Here is a 19074-nt window from a genome sequence, read left to right as displayed (position 1 = left end):
TTGTAAAAACAACCCCTGGAGGGAGGGAGGGAAGGAGAGAAGGAGTGAGGAGGAGGAGGAGGAGGAGGAGGAGGAGGAGGAGGAGGAGGAGGAGGAGGAGGAGGCGGGTGGCATCTCGATCCCCAGCTGGGAGGGAGGTGTAACCTTAAACTGGCAGATGCTTCTTTGGGGGAACTTAGTTTCCTGGAAACAGGAGCTACGGAAGGCATGTTTTTTTTCCATGAGCTCAGCAGTGCTCTGCGCTCCAGAGAAGCGAGGACGAAGGAGAAACTGGAGGTCTTGCTTGCCACACTCACTTCTTCTTCTTCCTCCTCCTCCTTCTCCTCTTCCCATCCTTTTTTTTTTCCTTCTCTCCCCCTCCTCCTCTTTTCTTCTCCTCTCCTTCTGATCCTTCTTTCTCTTTCTTTCTCCTTCTCTCCCTTGCCTCTTCTGCTTCCCTTTCCATCCTTTTTTCTTCTTTCTTCTCTCCTTCCCATCCATCTTTTCTCTTTCTCCTTCTCTCCTCTTTCTTCTGCTGTCCTTCCCATCCTTTTTCTTCTCCTCTTCCCTTTCCCATCCTTCTTTTCTTTCTCTATCTTTCTCCTCCTCTCATCATTTTTCTCCTTTCTTCCTCTCCTTCCCATCCTTTTTTCTCCTTCTTTCCCTCCCCTTCTCCTCCTTTCTTCTCCTCTCCTTCCCATCCTTCTTTTTCTCTTTCTCCTCTCCTTCCCCTCCTTTTTCATTCTCCTTCTCTTTCTCCTCCTCTTCTCATTTTTTCTCCTCCTTTCTTCTCCTCTCCTTCCCCTCCTCTTTCATTCTCCCTCTCTCCTCCTCTTCTCATTTTTTCTCCTCCTTTCTTCTCCTCTCCTTCCCATCCTTCTTTTTCTCTTTCTCCTCTCCTTCCCCTCCTTGTTCGTTCTCCTTCTCTTTCTCCCCCTCCTCTCCTCTCCTTCCCATCCTTCTTCTTTTTCTCTTACTCCTTCTCTCCCTCTTCTCCTCCTCCTCTGAAGTCAATTTGCCAATTCTGCCAGCTGGAGCATCTCACCACCTTCTTCCAACTTCTCCACCACCAAGCCGGCACAACCACCCAAAGCAAACCGTTTTACCAGTTTTTTCCGACCGCTTGTAGAGTTTTCCCAACCAAGCAGTGGGGGGGCGGCAAAAGCCCACCCTGATAATTCGCCATTCGATCCCAAAGGTGTGTGGGGAGCTCACACCGCCCAAATCTGATTTGCGCTTTCTCTCCCCCTTTGCTTAAGAAAACTTTTTTAAGATACCTCAAGATTTTTTTTTAAAAAAAATGAAAATATAAAAAATAAAAAGGGTTCTGATGGGGATCCGGGAACTCACGCGCTGCATTGCACAAGCAACAAAGTTAAGGAGGCATCTTAAAGAGAGGGAAGACAGGTAACTTGACACACAAACACCCAACCGTACCCACCAAAAAGTAAACCTTCAGGAATTTGGGAATTTGGGAAGGAGGGATGGGAAGGGTGGGGGAGGGAGGGAGGGAGGCTGCCTGGAGGAGCCTTTTGGAAATATTTTACCCAGAGTGGTGAAATCACGAGAGCAATTTGGGGCTGGGGGGGGGGGTGTCACACGCTGTTCTGAAGAGAAAAGACCAGGTGGAAAATGCAACCCTGCAAAAGCCAAGAAGGTTGGGAAGCTGAGATACCTGAAGAATGGAGGCTCCGCCCTCCCTCAGGTGCCTCTCATTCCCCTCAGACTCATATCTTTGGGTGGGAGGTGCTGGCTCTTTCCCAAAGTCAGACTGGAGGGTCCTTTCCTTATTTTACGCCCTATTTGCCAACCTAGTGACCCCTAAGCCCCGAAGCAGCGGCTCCTTCCTTCCTTCTCTTTCATTTCCCTCCATTCCTCCTCATCCCTCCCTCTCCTTCCTTCTCTCTTCCTCCCATCTCCCTCCTTCTTTAGTTCCTCCCATCTCCTTCCTTCCATTACCTTTCTTTCCTCCCTACCTTCTTCCTTCCTTCTCTCTCCTTCCTTCTTTCCTTCCTCCCAACTCCTCCCTCCCTCCCTTGTTCCTTCCATCCTTCCTTCCAGCCATCTCTTTCCTTCTATTCCAAAACCTGTTTTATCCATAGTAGAATTACCTTCCTTCCTTCCTTCTCTCTCCTTCCATCTCTGCCCTTCCTTCCGCCCATCTCCTTCCTTCCTTCCATTATCCACCCACCATCCCTTCTTTCCTTCTCTCCCCTTCCTTCCTCATTCTTCCTTCCTTCTCTCCTTACATCTCTCTCTTTCCTTCCTCCCATTCTCCTCCTTTCCTTCATTTCCTCCTTCCTTCCTCCCTCCCATCTTTTTCCTTCTGTTCTCTCTCCTTCTTCCCATCTTTTTCCTTCCTTCCTTCTCTCTCCTCCCTCCCTCCCACCCTCCTTCTTCCTTCCTGCCTCCCTCCCTTCTTTCCAATGTCTTTCCTTCCTTCTCTCCTCCCACCTCCTTCGTTCGTTCGTTCCTTCTCTCCTCCCATCTCCTTCCTTCCTTTCTTCCTCCCTCATTCTTCCTTCCTCCCTGCCTCCCTCCCTTCTTTCCCATCTCTCTCCTTTCTTCCTTCTCTCTTCACCCTCCCTCCCTCTTCCTTCCTCATTCTTCCTTCCTTCTCTCCTCCCATCTCTTCCTTCCTCCCTCGTTCTTCCTTTCTTCCTTCCTGCCTCCCTCCCTTCTTTCCAATGTCTTTCCTTCCTTCTCTCCTCCCACCTCCTTCATTCGTTCGTTCCTTCTCTCCTCCCATCTCCTTCCTTCCTTTCTTCCTTATTCTTACTTTCTTCCTTCCTGCCTCCCTCCCTTCTTTCCCATCTCTCTCCTTCCTTCCTTCACTCCTTCCTTCTCTCTCCTCCCTCCCTCTTCCTTCCTCATTCTTCTTCCTTCCTTCTCTCCTCCCATCTCCTTCCTTCCTTCCTCCCTCATTCTTCCTTCCTTCCTCATTGTCTCCCTCCCTTCTTTTCCATCTCTCTCCTTCCTTCCTTCACTCCTTCCTTCTCTCTCCTTCCTCATTCTTCCTTCCTTCTCTCCTCCCATCTCCTTCCTTCTTTCCTTCCTTCCTCCCTCATTTTTCCTCTCTCCTTCCTTCTTTCTTTCCTCATTCTTCCTGCCTTCTCTCCTCCCATCTCCTTCTTTCCTTCCTTCGTTCCTTCCTTCCTCCCTCATTTTTCCTCCCTCCTCTCTTCTTCCTTCATTCCTCCCTCCCTCCCATGTCCTCCCTCCTTTTCTTCCTTCATTCTTCCTTCCTTCTCTCCTCCCATCTCCTTCCTTCCTTCTTTCCTTCCTTCCTCCCTCATTTTTCCTCTCTCCTTCCTTCTTTCCTTCCTCATTCTTCCTTCCTTCTCTCCTCCCATCTCCTTCCTTCCTTCCTTCGTTCCTTCCTCCCTCATTTTTCCTCCCTCCTCTCTTCTTCCTTCCTTCCTTCCTCCCTCCCTCCCTCCTCCCTCATCCCCTCCCCTCCGCCTGAGGCGCGGCTGCGAAAGGTGCGGGCCAGGCGGGTGGCGAGAGCGCGGGAGGTCCTTACCTGGCGGGCGGACGGGGCTTCCCAGGAGCGGCCGCAGGGGCCGGGGCACGCGTCCTCGGGGCGCCCGCAGCCGGCCATCCCTCCGCCGCCGCCGGAGCCGCGCTCCCTCGCTCGCTCGCTCGCTCGCTCGGCCGGCCGGCCGGCAGCCCCGCCGGCGTCACGTGGGCGCGCTCCCGACCGGCCCGCCGCTCCCGCCGCCGCCTCGCCTCCCGCCCCTGAGCATGCACAGAGTGCAAGATGCCCGCCGGGCGCCCCGAGGAGGCTGCTGCCCTGATAGGAACCGGAGGGGGTTGGGGGGGCGGCAGGAAAGCTGGAAGGGCAGGCAGCCAAAAGGGAATCTTCTGAGACAGAAAAAGGGGAAGGCAAAAGGCAGAAAAGAGAAGAGAGAAAAGAGAAGAGAACAGAAAAGAGGAAAGAAAAAAAAAGAGAGAGAAAAGAAAAAAGAGAAAAGAAAAAAGAAATAGAGAAAAGAGAGAGAAAAGAAAAGAGAACAGAAAAGAGAGAGGATAGAAAAGAGAAAAGAAAAAAGAGAGAGAAGAGAAGAAAGAAAAGAACAAAGAACAAAAGAGAAATAGAGAAAAGAGAGAGAGAAAAAGAGAAAAGAGAGGAGAAAAGAGAGAGAGAAAAGAGAAGAGAAGAGAGAGAAGAGCAGAAAACAAAAAAGGAATAGAGAAAAGAAAAAAGAAGAGAAGACAGAAAAGAGGAAAGAGAGAGAAATGAGAAAATGAGAAGAAAGAAGAGAAGAAAAAACGGAGCTTCTGGGAGGGGCACCCAGAGGGCAGGGTCCTTGTGCCCTTTGTGGTCCCTCCCCCTCTTGATGCTGGGAATAGCCCGATGGACATGCTCTCCTCCCTGGCTCCCGTGACCAGGAGGACTTGCAGTGGAGCAACATGGGTAGCAGAGACCCTTCCCCTCTAAGGAGGCACTGGAGGAGGGAATGGGGGGAGGGTTAAATTCCTTCCTCCCCCCTCCTCTTTTCCATTAAATATGGACCATTTTCAAGCTCTCTTCCTCAGCCTCCTATTTTTATTCAACTTTATCCAGCTGAGGCAACTCTGCTTGGATTTCCTTACCAGGAGGTCCTCGATTTACGATTATCTGCTAAGTGACTGTTCCAAGTTAACAACAGAACTATGAGGGTGGGAGGGAGGAGAGAGAGAGAGAGAGAGAGAGAGAGATATTGATAGATAGATAGATAGATAGATAGATAGATAGATAGATAGATAGATAGATAGATAGATAGATAGATAGGGTAGCTAGGTAGATGATAGGTAGGTAGGTAGATGATGGAGAGAGAGAGAGATAAGGTAGCTAGGTAGATGATAGGTAGGTAGATAGATAGATGAAGGCGAGAGATGATACAGATAGAGATAGATAGATAGATAGATAGATAGATAGATAGATAGATAGATAGATAGATAGATAGGGTAGCTAGGTAGATGATAGGTAGGTAGGTAGATGATGGAGAGAGAGAGAGATAAGGTAGCTAGGTAGATGATAGGTAGGTAGATAGATAGATGAAGGCGAGAGATGATACAGATAGAGATAGATAGATAGATAGATAGATAGATAGATAGATAGATAGATAGAGTAGCTAGGTAGATGATAGGTAGGTAGGTAGATGATGGAGAGAGAGAGATAAGGTAGCTAGGTAGATGATAGGTAGATAGATGATGGAGAGTGATAATAGGGATAGATAGATAGATAGATAGATAGATAGATAGATAGATAGATAGATAGATAGATAGATAGATAGATAGATAGATAGAGTAGGTAGATAAATAGAAGATAGATAGATAGATAGATAGATAGATAGATAGATAGATAGATAGATAGATAGATAGATAGATAGATAGATAGATGATAGATAGATAGATAGGGTAGCTAGGTAGATGATAGGTAGGTAGGTAGATGATGGAGAGAGAGAGATAAGGTAGCTAGGTAGATGATAGGTAGATAGATGGAGAGTGATAATAGGGATAGATAGATAGATAGATAGATAGATAGATAGATAGATAGATAGATAGATAGGTAGATAGATAGATAGATAGGGTAGGTAGGTAGATAAATAGAAGATAGATAGATAGATAGATAGATAGATAGATAGATAGATAGATAGATAGATAGGTAGATAGGTAGATAGGTAGATAGATAGGGTAGGTAGGTAGATAAATAGAAGATAGATAGATAGATAGATAGATAGATAGATAGATAGATAGATAGATAGATAGATAGATAGATAGATAGATAGATAGATAGATAGATAGATAGATAGATAGATAGATAGATAAGGTAACTTGGTAGGTAGGTAGGTAGATAGATGATTTTTTTAAAAATTTGCATTTATATCCCGCCCTTCTCCGAAGACTCAGGGCGGCTTACACTATGTCAAGCAATAGTCTTCATCCATTTGTATATTATATACAAAGTCAACTTATTGTCCCCAACAATCTGGGTCCTCCTTTTACCTACCTTATAAAGGATGGAAGGCTGAGTCAACCTTGGGCCTGGTGGGACTTGAACTTGCAGTAATTGCAAGCAGCTGTGTTAATAACAGACTGTCTTAGCAGTCTGAGCCACCAGAGGCTCAGACTGATGGAGAGATGATAGAGAGAGATAGAGATAGATAAGGTAGCTAGGTAGATGATGGAGAGAGAGAGATGATACAGATAGACAGAGATAGATTGATAGATGATAGATATCTCGCTTATCCACATGGCATCCCCACGGTCACATGATCAAAATGTGTATGCGGTAAAATTTGGGACGGTTGCAGCGCGTGGCATGAAGACGTGAAAAAGTTTCCTTCTTCGAATTCGAGGTTTTGTGCACAATTTAACTCGGGATAATACTCTTCGGTTGGCATCACAAAATGCATATTGTTTTACAAAATCATTAATGACGCCAAGATACATAAGTCTGTTGGTACAAGTCACGACAATTTTGCTTAATGACGGTTCGAAGTTACAACCGCACTGGAAAAAGTGACGTGGCCGTTTTTTCAGATCGTGGCAGGATTCCCGTGATCAAAATTCGGACGCTTGGCAAGTGACAAGTGCCCTGCGATCATGCCATCCCCTTTTGTGACCTTCAGCCAAGACAAGTCACTTAACAACCGTATCATTCATAGGGATTCAGTTAACATCTGTGGCAAGAAAGGTCATAAAATGGGCCAAAACCCAACACCTATCTCGCTTAGCAACGGAAATGTTGGGTTCAGTTGCGGTGGTAAGTCGAGGACTACCTGCCTTTATACCGTCAGGGATTTGCTTATGGAAGCTCTGACGAAGGCCTTAAACATTAATGAAGTCTTTGGAAAAAATAACAATCCATCTGCCTCGTTCTCTTAAGTTGGATATACCCCTTTTAATTTTCCCCTAAAGAGACATAAAACACACTTAATTGTTTTGCTTCTTGCAGTCGTCATGTTGGCTGGGGAATTCTGGGAGTTGAAGTCCTGGGGTCTTAAAATCGTTGAGGTTGAGAAACCCTGGGTCCCTTAAGCTCTCGGACAGATGTTGTGCTACATCATACCCCCATTTATAGAGTTTTATATAACTTCCACAGTTACTCTGGGAAGTATATAGAGATACACACACTGGCCTTTTTACTTCACCACCAGGAAACAGTACGTGGTTGGTTTTATCCTCTTTGAGACTCTTTAAAGGGAGCCACAGATCTTACTTCGGGATTCAAACTCTACCAAAAATGGAATTAAGGACCGTTGTGCTTTTCAGAGGACTTTAGATCAGGGGTCTCCAACCTTGGTCCCTTTAAGACTTTGTGGACTTCAACTCCCAGCAAAGCTGGCTGAGGAACTCTGGGAGTTGAAGTCCACAAGTCTTAAAGGGACCAAGGTTGGAGACCCATGCTTTAGATCAGCGGTTCTCAACCTGTGGGTCGCGACCCTGTTGGGGGTCGAATGACGATTTGCCAGGGGTCGCCTAAGACCATTGGAAATATGGGAAGTATAGTTGCAAGTCAAAGAATCGCGCTCCAATGGTTGACTCCACAAGCCAGCTGCAGGCTCTTCAAATCGCTAGCCGAATTCGGCTTCAGGTGCGATGAATTAAAAAAGAGAGAAATCTTTGCTCTGATGTCTCCCTCTCAAGCCAGCTGCAATCACTCCCAATCGCTAGCCTAATCTGGCTTCAGGCGCCATAAACTTAATAGGGGAGGAGTCTCCGCTTTAATGCCTCCGTCCTCAAGGCAATCGCAAGCAGTTCAGATCGCTAGCCAAGACGGCTTCAGGCGCAATAAATTCAGAACAAAAATAGTTTTACGGTTGGGGTCGCCACATCGTGGGGAATTGTATTAAAGGGGTCGCAGCACTATAAAGGTTGAGAACCACTGCTTTAGATCATGCAGTAGGTTTAGGAGCTGTCCAGGTGCTGCTGTCAACTCTCTCTTTAGATTGATATAGATAATAAGATGGACTGTCTACATCTGAAGAGTCCCACATAAAATGAAACCAGTCATTTACTGCCTCCTGCTGATCTGTCTGTCGGTCTCTATTTATCACCGGTCTGCCTATTTTATTCCTGTGAAACCTCAAAACTTTCTTCATTCCCTACTTCTCCAAGCAAATCTGTGGGCCAGGAGCTATTTGTCAATTCTGTTCACTTTGGGCATTGGTGCTAGTTTCTCAGAATTGATCGGCCTTTGGCCATTTGGTTAGAGCAAGGGTGTCAAACTCAATTTCATTAAGGACCACATCAGGACTGTGGTTGACCTCCAGAGGGTGGGGGGGAGGGACAGGCATGGCCGACTGGATGGGTGTGGCCAACTGGGTGGGCGTGGCCAGCTTGACACCACTCCCCAAACTGCTGCCATGTTTCCTCTTTGCATTGAGTAGACTGGGCCAAAGCGACGCGGGTCGACCGGGCTGAAGCAGCGCAGGCTGGCGCCTGACATTTTCCAGGACTGCCCTGTGGGCCGGATCCAACCACATCGCAGGCTGCATCTGGCCCATGGGCCTTGAATTTGACACCCCTGGATTAGAGGCTGCCTTAACCTTACTTCAAAGGGGGAATAAAGATAATATTTATTTGTTGTCCTGTTGTATTAAAAGTGCGGCTGGTATTTCGCCAGCTTTCCTTATTACGATCCCCCTGGAGTGTGTTCTCTTCCTTTCTGGAAAGCTAATGGAGATTGAAAACGTTTAAGAGCGCAGACGGTCCTTGACTTACGACTGCAACGGAGGCCAAGATTTCTGTTGCTAAGTGAAACATTCGTTGAGGGAGTTTTGCCCCACATCTGTGACTTTTCTTGCCAGATTTGTTAACTGAATCACTGCGTTTGTTAAGTTAGTAACGCCTCAGGCTTCTCCATTTGACTTTGGCTTGTCAGAAGGTCACAAAAGGGCATCAAGGAGACAGTGCAGCTGTCATAAGTACATGCCAGTTGCCAAGCATCCGAATTTTGAACATGTGCGTTTTAAGTGTGAAAAACGGTCATAACTTACTTTCTTCAGTGCCGTTGTAAGTTCGAACGGTCACTAAACAAACTGTGGTAAATCAAGGACTATCTGTACTTTACGTGGGTTGTGTTGATTGATTTTTATCTGCATGTGTATTCTATGGCACCCAGATGAATATGTGATATCCGTTAGATTTTCACTTATGGAAAGACTTTATGGCAGCGAGGGCATAATTATACACTGAATTAATTTGCATGTGAGTTATTGTCATTTGTTCCATTTATCTTGTAAGACGTTTAGCTAGAGGCGCATAAATAAACAGAAGTATTAATATTATTGTTACTCTTCTGGAGCTCGAAGACAGCAGGACAGGTGCTACTATTGGAAAGAAAGAATTGCAGCGTAGGCGCAGAGACAGTGCAGTGACAATCCTAAACGCAAGAAAGCTTTCTCCAAAAGAGATGTATGAGCATTTGAAAGACTGATCTTCTGGGTCCAGAAACAGTTTGTCTGCAGTCCTGGCCAAGTACTGTGTTTTCTCGAAAGTAAGACCCGGTCTTATATTTTTAGAAGCAAACACAATAAGCACTAGAGTGTTGTGGCTCTGCCCCCACTCCCAGGGCCTAGCCCCCTGCCAGAAAGTGACTCAGAGTGAGGGGGAAGGGCCGTCAGGGCTCCCCTCCGCAGGGCCGGCCTCTCTGGCTCAGCTTCAGGAGCCAGAGGCAGGCCATGTGGAGGAGGTGACGAGGCCTCTGTCTCCTGTATCTCCCCCCGCCCAGGCAACGCTTTCAGACCCAGCTGTGGTTAATCAGTCCTGGTTAGATCCCAGGTTTCGTAGACAAGAGAGGCGGGAACAACAAAAGGGGTGGGGCAGGCCTAGAGAGTGCTGAGTCACAGAGCCACACCCAAAAGGGTATAAAAGCAGGAGGGGCTGCTCTACTACTTCGTGACGGACAAAACAAATTTACTGGAAAAAACTTGAGCTGAACTATTTGACTGAGTATTTGGCCTGGATTGCTGTTTGTTCCTGACTTCCTGGTTGCTCCAGTAATGAGCTTCTGTGACGCCGGCATCAGGGAAGATAAAGAAAACCTTGGCAGATGATCGCTGGTTTGCTGCCAGAGCTGATAGCTGCCGTGGACTAAATTGCTGGCTAATTGAGTCAGTTCACGTGTCTCCCGGACTGAGATGGCGGGGTGGGGGACAGAACATCGGGCTTATTTACCGGGAAACATGATTTCAAGGTCATCAGCCCAGCTGGGTGCTCCACACACACACACCGACATACACACAAGAGGTAGCAAGCGCAGGGGGACTGACAGTATGGTCCCTTGGTCAGCGCACTCTGTGGCTGGGCAACGCAGGTGAGTTGATTACCTGTCCAAGCAGTAAAGGCAGAAGTACTGGGGGTGAGGGGAGGCAGGCGATCCGGACGTAGCACTAGGACCGTGGGAAATTTGAGTCTGAAAATTCACGGACACCTTCTTCAGTGTAGCTTATGTTAAATCTACCCTCCCTTCCCATGGCTAGAAAGAGCTAATTTTATTTACTCTGGCTTTTCTCAAAATACCTTGGATGTTTTTGAGATTCAACCCTCCCCCCCACCCTTGGATTCATGGTTTACTAGTTACTCTCTCTCCTTTAGAAAAAATATCGACAACTCCATAAACAACTCAAAAGAGGCAATAAAAGTACCTATAAGCTCTCGCTTCGGCTGGGGGGGGGAAGAAAATCAAAATGTGATTTGTCAGCGTTCATGAGGTGTCAGAAATTCATACAAATATTCCCTACCTAATGAATTAGAACGATTTCCTGCCAGTAACAGCACCTGACTGACCTTGTTTGAGCTTGGAAACTCAAGCTTGATTAATACTTGGAAAGGAAGTCTTACCAGAAAATTTTAGGACTGTAATCTAGAACAGGGGTCTCCAACCTTGGCAATTTTAAGCCTTGGCGGGCTTCAGCTCCCAGAATTCCCCAGCCAGCTTTGCTTTGCTGGGAGTTGAAGTCCACCAAGGCTTAAAGTTGTCAAGGTTGGAGACCCCTGATCTAGAAAGTCCCCTCCCCAAACAAAGTCGCAAGAGTTGGCAGCAGCAAATCGTTCTGCATTTGTGCCAAGGAAACACCGTAACTTTTATCACTCAGAGACGGTCAAGCTCATCTTGAAGGAGACTTAAAACTTACATATGCCAGCAAGATCAGTTTATAATGCTGCCTTTTATTCCAGATTGTCAGTTTAACTCCAGCCCTGCCATATATTTTAAATTTAAAAATGTTAAATTTCAAGTTTGCGCTAAACGCTTAACATCCCTTTATTCAGCAGGAGAGATTGTCTTACCACTCAGAGGCGACCCGTTTGCCGAGGGTTGCAATAATATGAGTTTACCCGGATTCGGAGTGCATAGCTTATTCTTTACAGAAGCCTCGCCAATAAATTGTCGTACTTCATTTGTAAAGACATTTTAAGCAAATAGAATAACACGAAGAGCCACCAATGCAAGATTAAAAATTACAGAGAATGGACAGGCTGTGGGTGGGCCTTTTAAATCATGGGGCAAGTTGTGTTATTAGAAGGTTGTAGTTATTCTTCCAACTTTTAAGGGATGATAAAAAAACATCAGCGAGGTGTATTTTACAACATCATGCAGACTTTTATAAAACATTTTATTGACTGGGGGAGATGGAAAGGGCCTTAAATTTATTGTAACTTGAAGTTACCACTCTCCGCAACCCTCATTCAGGGGACCCTGATGGCACAGGCAAACTTTGAAGTGGCCTCAACGGCTCTAAATCCTTCCATTCCCCACCATCCAGCCAGAACTAAAGAAGCTTCTTGGATGAGAAGTGAAATGTCTTCAAAGAAAAACAAGTAAGTTCAGTTGCCTCTTGAAAAAAAAGCACCTTTGGGACAACCATAAACCTGGAGAATCTCCATAGACACCACTCTCCAATTTTTCACGTAGAGAATTATAGATATGAAAACGAAGATATTTTCCCAAATCCCCAACTCTACTTATGGGGCACGTTAACATTTATTTTTAGTTATATTTTCCTACAATATTAAAATCAACAGTGTCACAGCAGTGGAAATTCCTTCTAATGTCAACGCACTACTGGGAAGGGCGACTCCGTCATTAAGCAATGCGGTTGCTAAGTGACACAATGATCTTATTTCAGCTTTCCTTTGCTTTACAAGCCTGCGAAGGTTATACACACAAGGGCTTGGGGTCAAGTTAGTTGTTCATCACCGCTGTAATTGCAAACCGTCGCTAAACAAGGACTAGCTGCGGTAAGAAATCTGGTAATCAGAAAAATAGGGGCTGAATTCTTTTCCTTCATACTTTATTTTTCTTTTCTACAAAACAATTTCCAACACCGGCAAGGATTTTTTTGGGTCATAGTTGCTGACGAAGATAGTCCTCTATACAATTCCATTAAGCCTTCCTCATTAAGCTTTGTGACAACAATCTAAAAATAACTAGGGTAAATGTATTAATTTTGGCAAGAGATTTTAACGTGCCAGAAAATACTCTGTCCCAAACATTTTAACATCCAAAGGCTGGTTTTGTTGTGGTTGTTGTGGTTGTTGTGGTTGTTTTCCTTTTAAAGAAACTTAAAAAGTTGTAGCACTTCAGACTACATGAATATTGATACTGAAAGCGGTTTTACGTTTCCGTGGAAAATAATAAAAGTATATGTATCTGTATAAAGTGAGAGATTATCCATTCAGCTGAAAAAAATGTGATTTGCCAAAAATGTGGTTGAAGCACACAGAAATAGTAATTTTTCTAGCGTGAAGTCTAATGACAGCAAATGCCTAAAATGTTTTCTTATTTCCGAGTGAGATAATTTTCAATGGTAAAACCAGCACAGGCAAAATTCACCTCTAAAAGAAATACAGCCAAGTGTCTCTATCTCTGTCTATAAAATAATGGAAATAAACAATATCTGTCAATGTAAAACCAAAGTGGTCTCATTTGAAAATAGAAAAGGGAAAAATCCCTTTGCAAAGCAAATACACACAAACTCTTAGGCAGAGTGCTTTCTGTTGCAAAATTCAGCAAGGTATAGGACATCTCAAGGGCCCCAAAATTAATTGCTGGATAAAGACTATACAGGTAGTCCTTGACGTACGGCCCCAAATTAGCCCAAAGTTTCTGTTGTTAAGTGAGACATTTGTTAACCGAGCTTTGCCCCATTTTACGGCTTCTCTCGCCGCAGTTGTTAAGTGAATCTGGATTCTCCATTGACTTTGCTTCTCAGAAGGGGATCACGTGACCCCGAGACATAGCAACCGTCATAAATATGAGTCAGTGGCTGAATTTTGAATTTCACGTGACCATGGGGATGCTTCAAAGGTCGTTAGCTGTGAAAAACGGTCATAAGCCACAATTTTCAGTGCCGCCGTAACTTTGAACGGTCACTAAACGAACTGTCGTAAGTCGAGAATTAACCTGTATAAGACTTTTGGCATAAGTGAACGAATGGGATTCTTCCGGTATTATTAACCAGGAGGTTTAAACCAAGGGTCTCCAACCTTGGCAACTTTAAGACTTGTGGACTTCAACTCCCAGAATTCCTCAGCCAGTAAAGCTTTATCACTTTATTGCTTTATCACCAAGGTTGGAGACCCCTGGTTTAAATTGTTCAATTAAACACCAGGTAGAGCGTTCCGTAATGAGAGCTAAAATAAAAGTACCGTAACTTACAATGGATTTAAAACATGTATTTTCTCAGCTGTAGAAGGTTTCTCCATTCAATATACATGAAGATGGGAATCTATTCTTTTTCAAATAATTGTGATGCGATGCCTATAAGACAGTCCTGAATATGCATTAATTTGCCATGCTGGTCTAATTTTTTACCCAACATTATCCAAACATCTGAACAAATAAGCAGAAATGCTGTTAGCAATCCAATTAAGACATCAGGTTAACTTAGCCTTCTCGATTACGGGAGCAGAAGCAATCAACTGCCAAGATTTTAGTATAAATAGACTTTATTGAAGTCAGTACACTTCTGTAGTGAAGCTGAAGGTCGCGTCTACATAAGCACGTTGTAACATTTCACAACTTCTAAAAGGAATGTCAACAATTACAACGATCATGCATGCCATGGTCGATAAATCACATTTCAGAAGCATTTTTTTCCCCAACCATTTCTAAAGAAATGCTTACAACATTGTTATAGAGAGAGAGAAAACTACTTTTTAATAAAACTGCAAAACATTGATCAGCATTTGCCCCTCGTCGTTATGAGTTACAGTGTGAACACAATAAAAAGAGGCGTACATTTTTTTTTAAAATGTATGAAATCAAAATGGAATATTTACTGTAAAGGAAAATTAAAAAGGCAAAAAGAGCACAACCTGGAACTGAGGAAACTCCATTTGTCGTTTTCAGCTGTTTCTCTGAGCAAGTTCGACTCCCCCAAAAAAAAAAAAAAAGGCAAATGATCAGTATTGCGAGTATTCCTTGGACTGGAGTTTGGCGATGATGCGGTCCAGCTGCCTCTTTGCTTCGCATTGTGGGAAGTTGCTCATGTCATAATATTGGGGAGCAATTTTCACCAACCTGCCAAAGAAAGGGAAGAGTCTTGTCACGTACACAGAACAGTCGAATGTGACACAGCCAATAGCAACGGCTCGGCTCGTAGTAGCAACGTCTCATAGTAAAGGGTAACCAGGTAATCCAGGGAGTTTTGATTCCTCCTGCGTAACGCAAAGACGCTACATTTTTTTATACGTTACACAGGGAAGTTAAACCAAAGGGTTAATGATTCATACAGAATACAAAATAACAAAACAAACATACAAAATAAAAGGATGATTTAGAGGAATCCAACGAGTTCAAAATTCTAGCTGGGATTTCAAAGAACTTTTGACTAATTCACTTGCCAAATATTTTGGTGCAATATTAGTAGTCATGAAAAGGCGCTTTCTTATATACACGGTGAACGGTAAAAGAGCAGATAGAAGCAGAAGCAAATGAGGTCCTATGGCAAATATGCTACCGTTGGTTGCTGCTCATGAATTAAAGGTAGGTAGGTAGGTTAATCAATGGTCGTAACAGAGCTGGAAGGGGCCTCCCACTCCCCGAGCAGGATACCCTATATCGTTCTGGACAAATGTTTGCCCAATCTCTTCTTAAAAACCTCCAGTGTTGGAGCATTTACAACTTCTAGAGGCAAGCAGTTCCACTAGTTAATTGTTCTAACTGTCAGGAAATTTCTCCTTGGTTCTAGGTTGATTCTCTCCTGGATTGTTTTCCATCCATTGCTTCTTGTCCTGCCCTCAGGTGCTAGAGTTTAGATTTCATAGATTATCAAATGGCCTTTACAGAAACAAATACTCCTTCCCCCTCTTTTATTTCCCCCCAGTTATATTATATACCAGTACTGTAGGAAAACAACTTTCTACTGATATTGTGTTGATATTGTGTTTCTACTATCCCACCCAAAGCCGAAGAATTCAAAAAGCATTGCTATAGACTCCCAAAATTTACTAGGTTATCTCTGTTGTATATAGGTAGTCCTCGAGTTACGGTCACAATTGAGCCCAAAATTTATGTTTGCTAAGTTGAAACCTTTGTTAAGTGAGTTTGCCTCACTTAACTGTTCTTGCCACTGTTGCTAAGTGAATCCCTGTGGTGACACACACACCTGAGACATTGCAACCGTCATAAATATGAGTCAGTTGCCAAGGGCCTAGATTTCGATCACATGACTGTGGGGATGCTGCAATGGTCGTAAGTGTGAACAATGGTCATAAGTCACTTTTTTTAAGTGACATCGTAACTGAATGATCACTAAACAAACTGTTGTAAATGAAGGACTTGCCCCCTGTAAGTTAATAATCTAATATACCCAGTATTTCTCCTTTGGAACCTAACTGAAATTCACCCTTAAATTATAAATTCCAGGATTTTCATTTTAAATTCTTCCCTAGAAGTAAACAATGATTTGCACAGTTCAGAGGTGAAGGAAAACCAGACAAGACACGAAGACAAAGTTGTGGGGGAAGCCTCAAATCCCCACCGCTAACCCCAAACTCTTCGGTGCTAAGTAGAAGAAAGAAGCTACTAAGATATTTCTCGTCTAAAGAAAGTTAGCAAGAATATTTTTTAGATGACCCGAAGAAAGCCAAGTTAATCAGGAACAGCCGAACTTTTGGGCTTGTGTTTGGAATTCTGAGTGCCTGCTGTGGGTGCTGCCACAAAATGGCTGCCATGAAGGAATGTGCAAAAGCGGGCACATTAGCTAGAAAATGAGCCCACGTTCCATGTCTGCGTAGAGGTATTCTTGCAGATAACGGCAGAATTACAAAATGCTGCTTGGTGGCATGTATTTCATGTATTTTTTAAAAAAAAATAATCCTAAAAGCATTCAAAATAAAGGAAGAAAAAATCAGACAAGATTGGGAAATTGGTAGCTATGGAGGAAAATGCCCATAAAATCTTTGAGCCATCTGCTTCCGTGCTCCAAATAACAAAATACGATTATTATCTAAGAAGACAATACATTTTCGGTTGCGATCCCTCGTTTTAGACTTCAGCCTGAATCCTTCTGCTTCTTAAAATCCCGTTTCAGGCTTCACAAAAGAGCCCAAACGCTACTGAAAACAGCACTCTTTAAAAACTCTGCTATTAATAACAGCTGGTGTTTTAAATTTATTCTCTCCGCTTATGGAGAGACGGAGCCCAATTTCTCTTTACGGCTATTCAGGCGATCCGTCTTCCCCAGTGGGCTTCATCCAAAATGCCACGTGTTTGAATCGAAAGGAAAAACAACGGCGATTCAGGCAAATTTAATCCCTGTTCCAAGTCTCCTAGAGTTTTAAATAGAACGTAGCTTTTAGTGCTTAGAAAACAAAAAGGCCAACAACTTTTGCCCCGCATGTAGGCACTTCCATGTCAACTGAGGATTGTGTTTTTTAAAAAAACAACAAAAGCCAACAAACCAGCTTTGAAGACAAAACAGGCTTACCATTCTGGCTTGATGTCTGTACAAGTGCGGATGTAGTTCTTTGTGGTAAGAACGAATTCATTGTAAAGCACCCATTCTGGTTTGTGATCGAGAACTGTTGAAGGATGCAGCTGCACCACCTGGTTATCCTTCACTGTCAGGTAATGTCCCGTCCGCTCCAAATGTGCCACCTAGGAGAACGAGACGAGAGGTCACTCTCCCCAAGCCAAGGAACGCATTAAGAGCGGTCACGCTTGGGCTTTCAAACGATTTCTCTGCTCCTAGTAGTCCCTGGTGGTAGGAAATCTGTCAGCAGGAATGAAAAACCAAATTCTGAGAATGTGGGTTCCCCCCCCCCCACTCAAGCAGGACACTACGATGCGTAAGTATCCCTTGTTGTGTCTCTAACCCTCACTGGACTGCAAAGATTTTCAATTTTACACGGTTTGAATTTAATTCCTGACACGGACAGCTGTTTTCTTACAAATCAAATATTTCAATCAAATATCTGATCAGGTCCAGGGCCTTCTCTTGCTCTCCTTTTCTAAAATGTAGATGCCTCCAACCCATCGGTCTTTGATGAGGAACTGAAGACCTGGGTGATCCCATGGAGCTAGGCAAGAATACTAAATCTGTTGAGGCATATTGACTAGGGCAGGGGTGTCAAACTCAACGGCCGCGGGCTGCATCCGGACTGCCCGCGCGGTGCCTCTGAAAGTGAAAACGGAGCTCTGTTTTCACTGGCACAGGGCTATCAAAACAAACTAAAAACAAAACAAGAAATGTTTCCCCTTTTGCAGTTGAGCATGCAAGAAGGGACAGGAAAGGAGAACGAGGAAAGACCAAGAAAAAGATGGGAAGATGGGAAGAGAGCAAAGAAGGAAAAATAAGGAAAGAGGAGAAGGAAGAAGGAAGGAGAAGGAAGAGGGGAGGGAGGGAGGAAGATTATAATGAGTGAGGGAGGTTCTGCGTTAGCACTTGGCCACCACAAGTAACCCCCCCCCCCCCGGACACGTGTGACATCAAGCTGGCCATGCACACCATGCCTAGCCCCTCCAGGTCAAACACAACCCTGATGCCGCCCTCAATGAAATCAAATTTGACACCCCTGGACAAGAGTCCTCGCTTGTCAAGGTTTGGAGCTATGATAACTTCCAAAATGGTATGCAAGCCGTCCAACGCGGTGCTGTGAGCTGGGCAGCCCTGCAAGCTGAATAAATAAATAAACAGAGGTAGGTAGCATATGCGTATCAGAAAAGATTTCATTAAGGGGACTAACAAAAGCTAGCAGAGCTACAAATTCAAGACGTCTCCAATTCTTCACAGTTTGTATTCTGAGGTATCTCTTCAGGAGGAAACAATGAGATAGGGCAAGACCCATTTCTGCTTTCCACCCTGAAATCAGCAAGATTAACTTACACGGTAAAACTGGCACTAACTTACACTGTATTTAACAGCAACAAAAGATTTAAGAAACAGAAAATTATATAGCGACCTCCTTCCTTTATTTTGGGGACATACCTGCATGAAGTAACCGGTAACCAACGCTTTTCGTATATTGATGTAATAGTCCCTGCTTGTGAAGTCAGTGCTTCTACGCGGCAAATTAAACCTGTCCATGATTCGTGACAGCTGTTGGCGTACGTTGTCCGCTGACATCAAGGACCTGTAGTTAATGAAGTTGTCATAGCACCACTGAACCGATTCATGATCTGCAACGTTTAAAAAAAAAAAAAAAAGGCATGAATCATCTAAAACTGAGCATTTTATACCAAATTAAAACAAATACCACAATCAGAAAACCAGCCGGATGGCCAAATCAAGTCAACCAATTAAACTCTTGAATTACGATCTCTTCAGTGCGATATGTTTTTTTTTTTTTTAAAGTAAAAATAAAAAGCGACATTTGCTGCCGCACCAAGCAAACAAAGCTCGAATTGTTTAATTTCTTTTCTTTTTCTTTTTGAAGGAAGCCGGGACAATAGGAAGCAATGAGGGAGAATCAAGTAAACCAAAGGAAATGATTATGGGCTGGTATATAAAATAAAATCTGCCTTATGCATTCTGTAAAGTCCCACAAGGCTTAGCCAACTAATATCAGGGGGTTCTGTTTGCCTTCACAGAGCCGGGATCAATTCCTCCCACCAACAATGTTCTTATAAGAATATCAAGAATCTATAGAACCTCGTTT

The 19074-nt window shown here is 44.1% G+C and overlaps 1 protein-coding gene across 1 annotated transcript in view; it reads right to left on the bottom strand.

Annotated features, from left to right (window-relative positions):
- Window positions 1-13902: 13902 nt before the first annotated feature.
- DHX15 (DEAH-box helicase 15) overlaps window positions 13903-19074 on the bottom strand; it is a 44477-nt gene continuing 39305 nt past the window's right edge. Inside the window, exons 12-14 of the mRNA XM_058192643.1 lie at window positions 18405-18595; window positions 16905-17074; window positions 13903-14494 (exon numbers count right to left, since the gene is read on the bottom strand). Of these exons, the coding sequence (XP_058048626.1) occupies window positions 14377-14494; window positions 16905-17074; window positions 18405-18595 (479 nt within the window). The 3' untranslated portion in view covers window positions 13903-14376. The remainder of the gene's footprint in view (window positions 14495-16904; window positions 17075-18404; window positions 18596-19074) is intronic.

Source organism: Ahaetulla prasina, chromosome 8, assembly GCF_028640845.1.
Source record: "Ahaetulla prasina isolate Xishuangbanna chromosome 8, ASM2864084v1, whole genome shotgun sequence".
NCBI lineage: Eukaryota > Metazoa > Chordata > Lepidosauria > Squamata > Colubridae > Ahaetulla > Ahaetulla prasina.
The sequence above is the reverse complement of the archived record's forward strand: the minus strand, read 5'-3'. Positions and strand labels throughout refer to the sequence as shown.